At 35.5% G+C, this 15984-nt stretch overlaps 2 protein-coding genes and 1 pseudogene across 3 annotated transcripts; 1 reads left to right on the forward strand and 2 right to left on the reverse strand.

Annotated features, from left to right (window-relative positions):
- Nucleotides 1-1639: 1639 nt before the first annotated feature.
- Nucleotides 1640-3671, reverse strand: LOC112184075 (annotated as a pseudogene).
- A 172-nt stretch (nucleotides 3672-3843) lies between these two features.
- On the forward strand, nucleotides 3844-4872 carry LOC112185420. Its single transcript, XM_040513351.1, has 2 exons — nucleotides 3844-4088; nucleotides 4503-4872. Exons 1-2 carry the CDS (start codon nucleotides 3844-3846, stop codon nucleotides 4693-4695), a joined length of 438 nt encoding a protein of 145 aa, XP_040369285.1. The 3' UTR covers nucleotides 4696-4872.
- Nucleotides 4873-4974: 102 nt separating this feature from the next.
- On the reverse strand, nucleotides 4975-6637 carry LOC112185421 (uncharacterized protein At5g64816). Of its 2 annotated transcripts, none has more exons than XM_024323675.2 (2): nucleotides 6499-6637; nucleotides 4975-5550 (listed from the first exon to the last, which is right to left on the reverse strand). In XM_024323675.2, the coding sequence occupies exon 2, from the start codon at nucleotides 5515-5517 to the stop codon at nucleotides 5140-5142; it is 378 nt and encodes a 125-aa protein (XP_024179443.1). In that variant the 5' UTR covers nucleotides 5518-5550; nucleotides 6499-6637; the 3' UTR covers nucleotides 4975-5139. The 2 variants fall into 2 exon arrangements, with proteins under 2 accessions (XP_024179443.1, XP_024179441.1); XM_024323673.2 differs by having other exon boundaries at nucleotides 4975-5578.
- Nucleotides 6638-15984: the final 9347 nt, after the last annotated feature.

The following is a 15984-nucleotide window of genomic DNA, read 5'->3' on the forward strand; positions in this document are numbered from 1 at the left end:
TGGGGAAGATCACCGGGGATGATAATAAGGCTAAGAAAAGAATGAAGTTTCTGTGGAGTCAGTTCATGGTGGCGGGGAGGAGAAGAAGCAGAGTGGTAAGGATCAAGGAGGTTCCGGTGCGAAATTTGCTTACCGGCCTTCAAAAATTCCGGTAATGGGTATACTGGGTTTCTTTAGAGAGCAAAAATTGAGAGAGAAGAAATGGTTCTTTGGAGTATACTCAAAATCCAGTAATGGGTTTTTCTGGATTTCTTTAGAGAGCAAATTAAGATTGAGATAGTAATGGATTCTTTGGAGGATTGGAGGGAGGGAGGGAGGGAGGGAGAGAGAGAGAGAGAGTTCATCATCTTCAATATTCTTCGATCATCTTGTTGTTGTTGGAATCTCCATCAGTGGCCTTAGTCATGATAGTAATGTGATCTTTCACCATGCTTTTGCAGAAGCCAATGTTCCTCTGCATTATCTATGCTTGGATTCAGCTACTGATCCACAACAAAAGGATAGAAATGAAGAAAAAATCATATCAAAGTTAATAAGTTGCTGCATGAAATGAATAAGAGAAAGAAAAGAAGTAAAATCAATTAAAGGCAGTGAGTGACCTGATGAGAGAAATGGTGATGATGAAGTATTGGGCCTTGAGTTTGAAAGTGAGTGAGAGAGAGAGAGAGCGCAAAAATATTAAAATACCCTTTAAAAAATGAATAAAAATATAGAGTTAACAGAGTTAGTGACGGCATGTATGAAAAGTATGTCGGATTTCATAGTCCATTATTTTCACAAACGTTGGCCACCTTAATTCAGAGTGGCCTTAAATTCATGTAGTGTTCTTAAAAATTTCCCTAACACATTTTTATACTTGTAGATTATAATTAACTACACCACCTTACTGATCGTTGAATTTACGTACTAATCAAATTAAATTGTGAGCTTCGATTTGTTATATTTAGTGCCAAATGAAAAACGATCACCACATAGAGAATATATGGCCGAGTAATAACTAGATCAACCGATCGCTGCATGTCAAACGGAAGTCTCGAACAATGAAGTAGTAAGAGTAAGAGTCCTTAAAGAACTGCCAAAGTATCCAAATGGAAATATTCCAAATATGAAACTTAAAATGATTTTGCATTTCGAATACCGTTGCAATTGAAATGATGGGAGTCTATGTAACCCCGGAACGTGAAGCTACTCCGTTATCAGTCATCTGAAACTAATAGAAGTGTGGTGATGGTTCAAATTCAAAAGAGTGTAAAGCCATTGATGAGGGCCAACAGAATCGTCTACAAACCCTAGAGTGTGGAGTTTTGTAGTAATTAATATGACGAATCCACTATATATAAACTTCCAGTAGAAATGCTTTTGTTATCTATACTATTATTAAGAGAAGATGTTTTGTTAGCCAAAATCTAAACTTTTGACATAATTGACCCTGGAAGATTAATAAACTTTGAGAATTAATTAAATCACAAGGATAATTAAGACATTTACAAAATATATTTTTATTATAAAAAAATTGAAAAAAAATATCCACAACCCACTTTTCTCTCTCCCATTTTCTTTTCTCTATAATAACCAACTTTTTTCTTTTTTATTTTTCTAAAAAAAAATAATAATAATAACTTTGGAAAAATGCTAGTTCCTAATAATAAGGATCACTAGTCTTGTGTATTAATCCCGTTAACTGCTTCTCCACTGCTTCCCATTTATGAACCTTGGTGATCAAGGGGGGTTGATTAATAGACTCCGTCTTAGACCATGTATATGAGTTCTCATAATCGAAAAGTAGAACTACCCTAATCCCAACCTTGGCACTGTCAATTGCATATTTTGGATTGTCGTCAATTAAAACCTTTGCTCCTATGCCAAAAGATTTGTAACAAGAAGGTTCAGAAAATGAGGTTTTCAACTCAAAAAAAGAGCAGTCTAAACTAAATTGGAATAGTGGAATGGTCAGTCTACGAAATTGGCACCCTTAAAATAGGTATGTGCATGCATGTACCGATGTACCCTAGAATTTTTCTATTAATTAACTTTGAAGGTTCCATTCAATCATTCCATGAAAAAGATAATGAAATAAGAACCCTCCAGCAGGTTCCAATGTGGACTTCTATGGATGAATGGAAACTTAGAAAATTGACCGAATGGAAACATATAGGGTAAAGCTATGGTATGTTAAAATTTCTCATACATCAACTATTTTTACCCCTCTAAGGACTCATGTTATTACTTTGAGGACTAATATTACTATTTTCATGACTCATATCGTAAACTAAGAAAATTTACCACTTTAAGGACTCATGTTACCACTTTAAGGACTAATATTACTATTTTGAGGACTCATGTGGTAACTAAGAAAATACTACTTTAAGGACTCATATTACTACTTTGATGACTAATATTACTATGTTGAGGACTCATTTTACCACTTTTAAGGCAATTGTATGCATGTCATACGTTAACATATTGTAGAATTTTCCAAACATATAAAGCTATTTGAAAGTTAAAGATGCCAAAGTGTGAATGCTTTCGTAGGCATGAAAAATTCTGACTTAGGCCTGGACTTTCCATTCATCTTGACCATACTGGTTGCCAAAGTGAATCCCTTGAAACAGTCCAGGATAATGCTCTTCAAGCCATTGAAATGTCTGCTGCTTAAGAATGTTCTGCCGCAAAGTTACAACTGACATGTTACAACTTGCTGACAACTTACGAAGTGCCTCCTGAGCACCCAGGAGTGGTTGGATTCCAGTCTTGAAATACGAAGTTTTGAAGAACTCGTGTACACTAGTATCAGCTTCAGCTTCGGAACGTAGAGTTCCATACCTTGTTGTAGTCATACACGTAGTAGACGGCAGTAATGAAACCGTTGAGACTTAAGAGCCGACATGAAGTTCCCCAAAACCTCATCGATGTCAACAGCAATGACAATTTTCTACATATCCTTCCGAAAGAATTTATAATTTTATACTAAGTGGTTCCATGATATTATTGCATTTGCTATGCAATCGGTGGTGGTGTATGTTGGTGGTGGCTGTGAAATTGGAAGCCCCTTTCCGGGTTCATCCTGATGAAAGTGCAAATAGGGTTTCCTTAAGAAGTGGCTAAGCATGAAATCCCTTGAGGGTCAAGAAACCTCTAGTAACATGTAGGATACTGAATCATAAATTATATATCATTGAGAAAATAGGGGATCAATATCATACGTTCAATTACAACACTATAGTCAAATCATATATATAAACCCAATTTCAGCATAGATAAAAAGACCTATTGAAAATAGACAAACACAATGAATATTATCAAGTTTGAAACGAATATTTCTATTAAGAAAAATTTGTCGGCAAAACTTGTGACGGCATTTTCATGGGCAAAAACTCATTGTTTAGGAAATCAAAAGACAACTTCTTCCGCCAATTGTTTTGTCCGCAAAAGTATACAAAATCTCGTTGCCAAAAGTAATTGTGTATATAAAGAAATAAAAAAGGCAACTTCGCGACCACCAATTTGTCGGCAAAAATTAAAATGAAATTGTAAGAGGAGATTTAACAGGAAAAGTGCGACTGAGATCAGATTAACATGCTAGAGATCCACATGATTAGTTATTGCACTTGGTCAATATTAATTGCAAGCCATAAATCATTATGCCTACATTTCCATTTAATCTCAGCCATGATTGACATATTCAAATTCTGAATCCTACATACAAGAAGCACACCCCACGTTACCTTACATATGTAACTAGCTAGAAGCCTACAAAGTGTTCAAATTTCAGACAACAACCTAATGTATGATAATTGATATGACCCATTTGAGCTCCTATTTTAATCCTCCAATTTTAGTGGCATGGACAAATTTAGCAGAAGAACTGCACTTCTCCTCTTCTGGTTCATCATCGTCTCACTACAGATTCCGAAAACAATTGGAGAAGAAGGACAACAGAATGAGGAGCAGCAAACCTATTATACAAAGACACTGTCTGTGCTGCAAGACACAGTCTCTATGCTGCAAAAGTCTCATCAATCTGCCTGGGATAAGATGAAAACCGTCATATCAGATATGCAGATGCAGTTTATGCCTCCATCTTTAGAGTAAGTATAATTATTGATATAGTAGACCTATTGTTTCATTATCAGATATGCAGATGCAGTTTATGCCTCCATCTTTAGAGTAAGTATAATTATTGATATAGTAGACCTATTGTTTCATTATCATAAACCAATGTCGCTGGTTTGTCCAAACCAGCAAAAGTACATGGCAATGGTGTCCCAACATATCAATTTATTATCTTGTTCTCCTTACAGAGTGCGGGATGATAAACTGGGAACGTTGAGAACACGTAACAAAGTTTATCCCCTCTTTTGAAAATAAGGATTCTTGAAAAACTCCGCATTTTGTTCCTTACGCATCCCAACTTTTGGTTAGTTTTTGAAATGAGGATAAACTTTTGCTGAGTTATGTTAATTCTTCGAAGCCAAGCTTCTAAATCGGTGAATTAGTTTCAGGGGGCAGGATAAAAAGGACGAAACTGAGGGTGAAGGCATGGGAGATAAGATGAAGGACGCAGCTCAGAAGAGCTTCGAAACAAGCAAACATACAGTAGAGGAATCAGCTAAATCAGCTGCTGATGCTGTGCACAAGACAGCAGAGAAGGTAAAGGAAGCTGTTACCAGTGATGAGTCTGCTGCAGAGCTTTAATTATTTTAGTGCTGAATTAGTTAAGGGTAAGGCTTCGGCTTTAAGAGCTTTTTCATTGTAACATCATAACTTCTCTTAGAAATGGATGGATTCGCTACTTAATCAATAAGCAATCAATGATAACTGATGGGAAGCTATTGATGGATGAATAATAAGCAGAAAAGGGCTGTTCTTTTTTTCTTTTCTTTTTTGTTAAAATAGACAGAAAAGAGTACTTTCACCAGAAAGACTAATTTCTAACCAACACCAACCAAGTTTGTGCAACAAAAAGCCTTGAAGTAAATGCAGCACCAATACCTAGTTCATGCTTGTAAGCTTAATATTGATAACCAATTCAATGACATCCGCAATCAGAAAATACATATCAGAAATGGGAGTGGCTGACAACACTATGATAACTCAACTTGTTATACACACCTCTCTTTCAAATCAAAATAGAACGTCCTACGAAGAACTGGAGGAAGAGAGTTTTAGACATTCACTCTGGCATCTCCGAAGGCAGATGTCATTCCAGTTGGGCACTTGGTGTTGGTTCACGCAAACAGTGCGCGCACATGCATCAGCGCATGCATCGAGCTCAGAGACACCACATACAGTAACACACGTATCAGGAATAGGGTCCTTTGAGAACGCACCTACCTTTTTGAGCATTCTCTTTGATGTGCATACCCTCTCACAGACAAAAATCTCATCAGAACTCTTCTCCCTTCCCCTAGCACTCTTTAATCTCTGCTCTTCAGCGCGCCTTTTCTTGACCCGATATGCTTGTCCTGCAACCACTGCAGGGATAGCAGCTAACAGGGACCACCACGCATCCACCATCACCAATGCAAGGTCAATCTCTTCTGCAGCAGTCTTTACCAGATACAGAAACACAATGAACCTAGATAGTCATTTAGTCATCACTTTAGGATATGCATTACTTTATAGATTTCAACAGGTCATTGTGACATATTGAATTGACCATATAATAGAAGTCAAGAAATTCGGGTTACGGCCGGGAAGAAGGGAGCACAATAATGTCAACAAAACCATAAAATTACAGGAAATGAGATGAGGAAAACCATTAACTGTAATCATTATCAGTTTGATATAGTGCAGAGTTCAGTAATATCAGCGTAGAAACATTATAACTTTGATGGTGAGAAGCTTTTGAAATTTCACTTTAAAAGAAGCAACTTTCTCATGATTTGATTGATTTCAACTCACAACACACTCATTAACACAGATTGTAGTTTTGCTGCCAAAATAGTTTCCACTTATTTTTAACATATACTTAACCAAACTCACAAGAGCAACTGAGAACAACAGAACAATCACAATGACCATTAGATATTTATGTTCCAATTAACCACCATGGTTATTTACAAAGAAACTAAACCAAAATCCAGTCCCACAAAAACATTAACTGGGATTCATACCCTGACCCTTAACAACAATTTTGCTGAATTCAATTTCAAGCAGAGGGCTCTTTGTCACTTAACCAAACCAATTAAGAGTAATCACAACAAGAAAACGAAAATACTAAATCAACCTAAGCAAGACTAGGAAGACTAAACCTCAGACACCCAAAGCTTAAGCCCAATTTCCGAATTTTTTTTCACTTACATATTTGGATTGCTCTCGGCAAAAACATAATACTAAAATTTTACTAAAAATGATCAATAATCGTTGGAAATTTCAACAATTCTGAATGCACAAGAAAAATTAGAACCCTAAAGACTTGAACTTTACAAAGAAGTAGAGCAGACGTGTGTGAATCAAGTTTTAGGGTTTAGGGAATTGGGGATTTAAGTAGCATACCTGGAATACAAGGCGATCTGTGAGCTCCACACCCCAAAGGGTTTTGGGAATTTCAAAGTTTGAGACTTTGAGAGAGAGATTGAGACTGAGAGGGAGTAGAGAAGTAACAGAGAATGAAGGTGGGCCTGTCGGGTTAGGTTTTAACGGAATTAGCGGGTCATTGGCCCAAAACAGTGACCGTTTGTTCTTTTCTTTTTGGTCAGCTAGTGAGAGAAAGACCTGCGTGGGGCACCCGCACCGTCATGTGGTGCGGGAGACCAATTATTGCTCAACAGGGTGATCTTTTGGGTATTGTACATTTAAAGAGTAGGGGCAGTTTCGGAAAAGATGAAAAATTTTCTTTCTTCTGATTGGGTGGCCCTAAAGCCACGTGGTGGGGAAATCCCCACCTAAGAATTTCTCCAGCTAGTGAACCATTATTTGATTCATTCTAATTTTATCGGACGTCGCTAAAATTTAGTACCGACATACAGACTACCGCTAAGCATTGCAACACTATTAGGTGATATTGTGGAACTATAGAATAATTACTCTTTGCACATTATACTTGTTTTTCAAAAATTGACCAGATATATTTTCTCAAATCTCTATTATATCAAATATAATTAAATCTATGTTCTTATATCGAACATATTCCATCGAATCTTTGAATTCAGGTGATGTTGTTTGTGGACTAGAGCCTTTTTTTTGGGCCTCTCATCCTTTTTCACACGCGGGTACGTGGGTAATTAAGTGATATCATGATTATTGACTCTCCATTAGTGGGATATGTAACTTCTCGATACGTGTGTCGGAAAAATTTGTGGACTTTTTTTTTTTTTAGGGCAACGGAAGACTAATCCATTGATATAAAATCATAACGACCTCACTCGGTCAAGCATGAAGGGTACAAACCAGCCCTCATATTACAATGCATGCTCATCAGAGCACTCAAACCCAAAGGAAATCTAGAAAACTAAAATCCAAAACAAAGAAAACTACCAACAAAAGCAATCAACTAAAAAAAGCAAGAACCCTACGCCTTCTAACGTATGACACCTCCTTGATCCTTTTGATGCCTAAGACCAAACAGGCCCTATCACACCCTAGAAAACTTGTGGACTTTTGATTTTATGGTTTCAGGATGTATTGCTTTATGTGTTTATGAAGTTGTCTAAGTACGTAATAGTTACTTTTGTCATGTTAATTTGCAATCTGCTAAAAAGAACACAATAAAACTCAATCTGATAAACTTTTTTTTTTTTTTTGATCAAATCAATCTAATAAACTTTAGGAGCTCCTTTAAAAAATAAATAAATAAATAAAATAAAAATTAAAAAAAAAAAACACTTTAGAAGTTATAATTCCATAATCTTATCGGTGATGGTCACGTTTTAAGTTACTGAATTGTCCATTCAAATCCTTTTCAAAGTAGGCACATAATTGTTTTCCAAATAAATAAGTTTTACTCCAAATTCAAAACCAACCTTGAATAGGATAATCTTGCCCCTCTTATTCTATAAATACACGACCAAACCGCACAAGAAAAACCACAGAAGAAAAGCACATTACAGCGTACGCATAATCACGAAGAAGCTAACTAAACATAAAACGTTTTGCTTGTTATTGCTCTACCTAATATATATGAAGAAACAAAGCACGAAGAAGTTAACCAACAACAACAAGTATGTGCCACGACAACCTTCGCCAAACATACCATCTTCGAATACGCAAAAGAAACCGACGACTGCTCTAGTTTCGACATGGACTCCGTCGAAGGATCACATTATATCGAAGAAAGACGAGAAGGAATACAAAAAGCTGGACATGCAGTTCTTTGATGGCAAAAGGAAAAACAAAAGATTGCCAGTTTTTGGAGAGGTGGAGTTAAACATGTTCAAAGATGTCATCTACGAAGAAAAAACTGAGGAGGAAAACTTAGAAGCAGTTAGAACTTATGAAGAAACTACTTGTATGAGTCATATTTACAACCATGCGTTATTTTAATTTTGTTTAGCATTAAGTTCATCATGCTTTACCCTCGTTTTACTGGTTATCTTTGAACATCGTCACGTGTTTGATAACATTGATTAGGAGTAAAACTGGTCATATCTTTATGAAAAGGTGACAAAACCCATGTTATTTGGACTCATACTCCGACAGAATTATCATGTACTCATGCTAGCTCCAAATGTTTAGAGTGTTAGAAAATAATACAATATAATTTGGAGTGCATAATCGGAGCCTGAGGCCTAAAAAAGCAAAGGTCTTCAAATTTCTAAAACAGTTTGATCACTGAACTAGGTAGTTTGATACTTTGATTGTTAGAGGTTCGTCACTTAACAAAGCTTATTAAAACAGTTGCTTGTATGTTTCAGATTGATTAATCACTTGTTATTGTACACTTATACCTTTGCAATGACAGCACCAGTAAATATAAAAGAATCCATTGGGCAGTTACAAGTGAAACAAAATGAAATGATCGTAGAAGAAAGATGATCGGATATTATTACTCTTTGAAAGCCTTGATCTGGTAGCCATGATGATTTCTCGGGAACCAGTTAGCTCTGGGTTAACTTGCTGCTAAAGATATATAGAGTGAGGGAGAAGGTGTTCGATCCTGTTGTTCTAGAAGCACGGCAGACCTTTTTCCTTGTAAAACCGAAAAGATTGAAGAAAGACTGCCTCATGCAATTTCATTTAGATAAACCCCAGTACATGTTAAAAAATTCTTCTACTGCGAAGAATCTTAGACTCTTAGTCCCCTTGAGCAATTGCAAATTTCTATTATAATTTTTTTTATTGTACATCTAGTGGTTTGGTTCAGTTAACATATGTTTGAGCTACTCGTGAACCAAACTAAATCCGTTTAGTTACATTTAGACCAAGATTCAATTTTTTGACATGGGAAATTGAACTCAACTAAATGTTTGGATCAGTCGGTTTGAACCGGTTTTTGCACAACCCTACCAGATCGAACAACATTCTCAAAAAAAAAAAAAAAAAAACAAAACAAGAGGTGCTTACAAAACCATTACAGTTTATCAAAATGCATAAAAATTGCTCTCATCAGTTTTCAGTACCATAATTGTAAATTAAAATGCAATTGTAGGGTTGAGACGCAAGTAACAATAGTACACGTACGAGACGTAAATTAAAATGCAATTGTAGGGTGTGTGTGTTTGGTGGGGTGGTAAGACTTTGGTCTCATATATAAGAGGTCAGGAGTTCGAGCCCCATCAAGGGTGGGAATGGGGTGAGTTTTTTTAAAATAAAAAATAAAAAAAAACAATAGTACACGTACGAGATTCTTCCTCTAAAGATTGTAGAAATATTATTACCACACTGGCTTCGAAGTGATTACCTTCACATTGATAGCTTTATCTCAAACAAACAGTATACATATTACAAAAGGGTAGTGGCGCCGTCTGTATCTCCATAACTTTAACACAAACACCCCAGAAGATAATTATATATATTTGCTGATATTTTACTTTTCACACATTGGTTTCGACTTTCAAGCATGCAGCATCAAACTCTTTAACATGAATAGCGCAGATTGGCATAACCATTCGTTGTTTCAGAGTGCAGCCCATCTCCCCAACCAAACTACCAATATATACAGACATCATTCATAAGCAAAGCCAACATACAAGAGCTTGTTTTACAGAAAAATTCGCTCACCACCACTTCTATCTTTCACACAAAATTTGGCCACTCGATCACATATTTCCTTTCTCTTTAGCTGATGGCTTTGAGAAATAGTACACTATTTTTCCTTTTTATCTAAACTGAGGAAGTACACTGATTTCGGTTACTCTGTGGGATTTGTTCAAATGATGTTTGCAAAGTTGATGACTCTAGTGTCTGGATTCTAGAGGCATTGTGGACTTATAACACAGTTGGAGTTTAACACAGGACTTCCAAGTTGGCGACATTCCAAATGAGCTTGGTTGTACAAAAATAAAAATTTATATATCAATCTAGGTGTAATAATATTGATAAACCAGGAGTTCATAATACATTTTAGTTTGAACTTTCTTGTTGTGATATGGATTAAGATTTTGAGGAATGTTCACTTAAGGAACAGTTTTAGTTGGACTTCAACACATGACTTCCAAGTTGGCGACATTCCAAATGATCAGGTCGGTTGTGCAAAAATAAAAATTTGTATATCAAGGTGTAATAATATTGATAAACCAAGAGTTAATAATACATTTTGGTTTGAATTTTCTTGTTGTGATATGGATTAAAACTTTAAGGAATGTTCACGTAAGGGACAGTTTTAAGGAACCGTGAGAGAAAAGTGATCTCAGCCATTTGTATTAAATTCAAAGACTGAAATCATAACAACTTAAAGCCATGCCCATCAAATCCACTTGTCCCTTACAGTCCTTCAAAAAATGTCTCTTAGGTGAGTAGATCTGTTAAAACTTTTCCCTTTTCCTTTTGGATTGAGAAATTTTTCCTATTATGTTTTGAAAAGTTTACTCATAATCCTATTAAAATTCCTCTCGTATTTTGGAAAGGAAAAACAAGCCCTATATATAGAGGCCCTTGATCCTGTTATTCTCAATTTATTCTCAGCAAGTTTCGGTTAAAAATTTTAGTCAATATTTATTCTCAAAAGATGAGTTCTTCAAATAATTCACAAGACTATAGAGTCACGGATGCCAACAAGTGGACATCTTCAACAACCCCAAAAGACAAAGGATGCAAACTGACTCCACCAGAGCAAGTTACATGTCCGCCAGCCCTGAGGCGCCCACCTCCAAAAAGTGGGCATAACGATTCTTTTACCCCACTTAATTTGAACACAAAATGGTGATAAACTGTTGATTAAGTGAGAAACTGTTCAAGTAGTTGATAAGTATAAGAAAAGTAGTTTTTGATATATTTTAGTTTGTTCACCTATTGTTTTATGTTTACGTAGTTTTTATAATAATTTTGATGTACGGTGCTATGAAAGAACTTAAGTATGTTACTATCAACTCTTTGTCTTTTTAACCTTAAGTATGTTACTATCAACTCTTTGTCTTTTTAACTTCGTATTGGTACTGATGTGAGATAAACGTTGAAAACAACCTCCCATAATTTGGGACATATTGTTCAGCATGATAGTGCCATTTCCTAATCCTTACAGAGAAGAATACTAGTGTTTTTTTTTTTTTTCTTCGTATTGGTACAATAGTGATCTACCATCTTTTCTGTTCATTTATTTTCTACTTAAGCTTGCGAAATGTTTAAAAAATATTAGGCAATAGGTCTGGTCGTGAATAAAGATGAAATTAAGTTTAGATCATAGACCCCTTTTAGGATCACAAGAGGGTTGACCAATACTTGAAAGTGGATATCGTTTGATAAAATTAGCGCGAGGCCAAATTGATGGACCATCGTTATTGAAGAACGACTTATCACAAAAACTAATGCACCTTTTTTTTTATTAACTATTACCAATACAAAACAGGATTTAGAGTTTCAACCTCATTCTATTGCTAAGGGAAAACAGTATGGTTCCATTAGTAAATTGTCAGTTCAATAGTCATAAATTCCTACCTACGAGCATCAGCAGTGGGGACCTATTTTTGGGTCCAAAATAAAAGTTTGGAATTGTGCTGCAGTGGGTCGGAGATGAAATTCATAACTCCCGGAGACTTAAATTTTGGAGCAGATTTGGTCCAAGGAAGGACTCAAATCCATGTGGACTCATAAATTGTGGGACCCGCCACATGGGAAACAAAATCTGAAAATCCCACTTGTTTCAGTTGTTTGTGTTTGAAGCTTATGGCGTGGGGACCACCATCACACACTATCATTCTTCACAGCTATATGATATTAAAATGGGTGGCCCAGATTTGTTGCTTCTTTAATCCAATGGTGCACAATTAATCAATTTAATCATGTCAACTCTAAAAAAATGAGTCTAAAATATGGATCCAAAAATAAGTCTTACACCACTGCAACACCTAATAAAAGTAAGTCATTTTGTACGCTATTCATATGGACCCAAATCACTATTCCAACTTAGGGGTCGTCAACGGGCCGGGCCGGGCTTTGCTATATTTTTAAATAATTGCGGGCCGGGCTTTATTAAAAATCAAAGGATCCAAGCCAGTCCATATAAAGTAGGCTTTGCGGGCTTTTTCGGGCCGGGCCGGGCTTAGCCTTGCGGGCTTTTTTGGGCCGGGCCTTGCGGGCTTTATTTATAAATAAATATTTAACGACACAAGTTTTTTTTTTTTTAATCAAGCTTTGGAAATTCAATGGATAATGATCAAATACAACCAAAGATAACAATCTATATAACTATATTGTACCAAAAAAAATCTATATTTATATATAGATACTAATTTGTTGATAAATAAATTTTTAAAGACACTAACTTTTTATAAATCTATATTTATACATCATACACTCCAAAGAGCTACATATAGCAATTCAAAGAAAATGAGAAACCGACCGTTAGATGAGTTTATTACAATAAATTATGAGTGTGGTAAAAAATTTAGCCAATTTCACCATATTTTTGAATCCGATCGGATTGGTCAACCGTAGTCACTTATATGTTTTATTGGTTGACCGATGGCGTGGCAACCGGGAAATGTACTTATTTTTTCACATCACGTTTGTATATATTCCATCGATGGATGTGCGTGGACATAAGATAAAAAAAATTAATTTTAATTACAAACACATTGGACTATACTAATTTTATTCCTAAAGTTATATGATTTATACATTGCATTTAAATTGTTTAAGTTCATTCTAAAGCAACCATGAAGTGGAAAATGAATTCAGAGAAACCAACCGCTTGATGGAGAGATTGTAATGTTTCATGGTGGTTGTAGAAAATCCAGCCAATTTGGTTCACGTTTCGAATTCGATCAACTAGGTCAAACATAGTTACTCTTATAAACCTATATTTATATATCATACACTCCAAAGAGCAACCCTATCAATTCAAAGAAAATGGAAAAACCGACCGTTGAATGAGTTTATTACAATAAATTATGAGTGTGGTAAAAAATTTAGCCAATTTCACCATATTTTCGAATCCGATCGGATTGGTCAACCGTAGTCACTTATATGTTTTATTGGTTGACCGATGCCGTGACAACCGCGAAACGTGCTTATTTTTTCACATCACGTTTGTATATATTTCATCAATGGATGTGCGTGGACATAAGATAAAAAAAAATAATTTTAATTACAAACACATTGGTCTATACCAATTTTATTCATAAAGTTGTATGACTTATACATTGCATTTAAATTGTTTAGGTTCATTCTAAAGCAACCATGAAGTAGAAAATGAATTCGGAGAAACCAACCGCTCGATGGAGAGATTGTAATGTTTTATGGTGATTGTAGAAAATCCAGCCAATTTGGTTATCGTTTCGAATTCGATCAACTAGATCAAACGTAGTTACTCATATAAATCTATATTTATATATCATACACTCCAAAGAGCAACCCCTATCAATTCAAAGAAAATGGAAAAACCGACCGTTGGATGAGTTTATTACAATAAATTATGAGTGTGGTAAAAAATTTAGCCAATTTCACCATATTTTCGAATCCGATCGGATTGGTCAACCGTAGTCACTTATATGTTTTATTGGTTGACCGATGCCGTGACAACTGCGAAATGTGCTTATTTTTTCACATCACGTTTGAATATATTCCATCAATGGATGTGCGTGGATATAAGATAAAAAAAATTAATTTTAATTACAAACACATTGGTCTATACCAATTTTATTCCTATAGTTGTATGACTTATACATTGCATTTAAATTGTTTAGGTTCATTCTAAAGCAACCATGAAGTAGAAAATGAATTCGGAGAAACCAACCGCTCGATGGAGAGATTGTAATATTTTATGGTGGTTGTAGAAAATTCAGCCAATTTGGTTCTCGTTTCGAATACGATCAACTAGGTCAAACGTAGTTACTCTTATAAACCTATATTTATATATCATACACTCCAAAGAGCAACCCCTATCAATTCAAAGAAAATGGAAAAACCGACCGTTGGATGAGTTTATTACAATAGATTATGAGTGTGGTAAAAAATTTAGCCAATTTCACCATATTTTCGAATCCGATCGGATTGGTCAACCGATATGTAGAATATATATATATATATGCATATATTTTATATAGAAGTATAATAGTATAAGAACTTCCACACACACACACACACACACACACACATATATATCTCTCTCTCTCTCTCTATACACACACACATATATATTAATATATATATATATAAACACACACACACACACACACACACACACACACATATATATATATATATATAAACACACACACACATATATGATATATTGATATATATATATATATATATATATATCTATATGACTATATATATATATCTATATAAACACACACACAAATATATATCTATATGTGTCTATATATATATATATTTATAAACACACACACATATAGATATATCTATATATATAACACACACACACATACATACATACATATATATATATATATATATATATTAATATATATATATATATATATATATATATATATATATATATATAAACACACACACACACACACACACACACATATATATATATATATAAAAATATTTTGAGGGCTTTTACGGGCCGGGCCTAGCGGGCTTTTACGGGCCGGGCCTAGCGGGCTTTTGGCGGGCCGGGTCGAGTTTTTGCGGGCTTTTTTGCGGGCCTCCATCGGCCCACCAAGGCGGGCTTTTGCGGGTTTTTTGACGGGCCGGGCCGGGTCAAAAGCCCTGCGGGCCGGCGGGCCTCCATCGACCCACTTGATCCGCGGGCTTTTTGATGAGGCCTATTCCAACTTATTTAGACCCAAATTTGAGTCTAAAAAATAGGTCCCCACTGCTGATGCTCTAAGTATCCCATTCAAAAGAAAAGGCGAATAGAGCAACAACATCTTTGCAAAATTCTTGAGAAAATCTTCCGAAACTATACTTTCTAGGACAAGGTTATTTACCCCTGCAGTGGTAGTAAGGCCTGCAGTGGTAGGCAATTAGAAGTTTAGACTCTCACATTGGTAGTACAATTCTGACCAAGAAGAAAACTATTGATAACAGAATATATAGCACCCAAGATTGCCAAAGCAAAAACCTGGCATCTGAGTGAAATTCACATACTAGAAAATTAAGGAGCAAAGATCTTCAAGAAAACAACCATTGGAACCCAAGAAGTAAGCGCAGAAGCAGGGTCGACAATTGTGCGACAATTGCACTGCAAGAAGCTCTAGTTATCGCCAGCAACTCTTAGGATCATGTTGGGAGGGAGACAATTGATAACACCAAAAAGTTTGTGTCGGATGCAAACAAGATCATCGAGTTGTGATACAACAGGATTAGGATCAATATATAGTCATTGAATCCATTATAAAACAAAAGCCAGATGCTAAATGCTTTCTCCGACTCTAAGCCACAACAGACCCAGGTAAGTCATACTTCAGA

The sequence above is a fragment of the Rosa chinensis genome, chromosome 2, assembly GCF_002994745.2.
Source record: "Rosa chinensis cultivar Old Blush chromosome 2, RchiOBHm-V2, whole genome shotgun sequence".
NCBI classification, from domain to species: domain Eukaryota; kingdom Viridiplantae; phylum Streptophyta; class Magnoliopsida; order Rosales; family Rosaceae; genus Rosa; species Rosa chinensis.

Coding starts and splice junctions, on each gene's coding strand:
- LOC112185420 (XM_040513351.1), top strand. CDS start 3,844: ATGGACAAATTTAGCAGAAGAACTGCACTTCTCCTCTTCTGGTTCATC. Junction 4,089..4,502: donor TTTATGCCTCCATCTTTAGA/GTAAGTATAATT, acceptor AATTAGTTTCAG/GGGGCAGGATAAAAAGGACG.
- LOC112185421 (XM_024323675.2), bottom strand. CDS start 5,517: ATGGTGGATGCGTGGTGGTCCCTGTTAGCTGCTATCCCTGCAGTGGTT.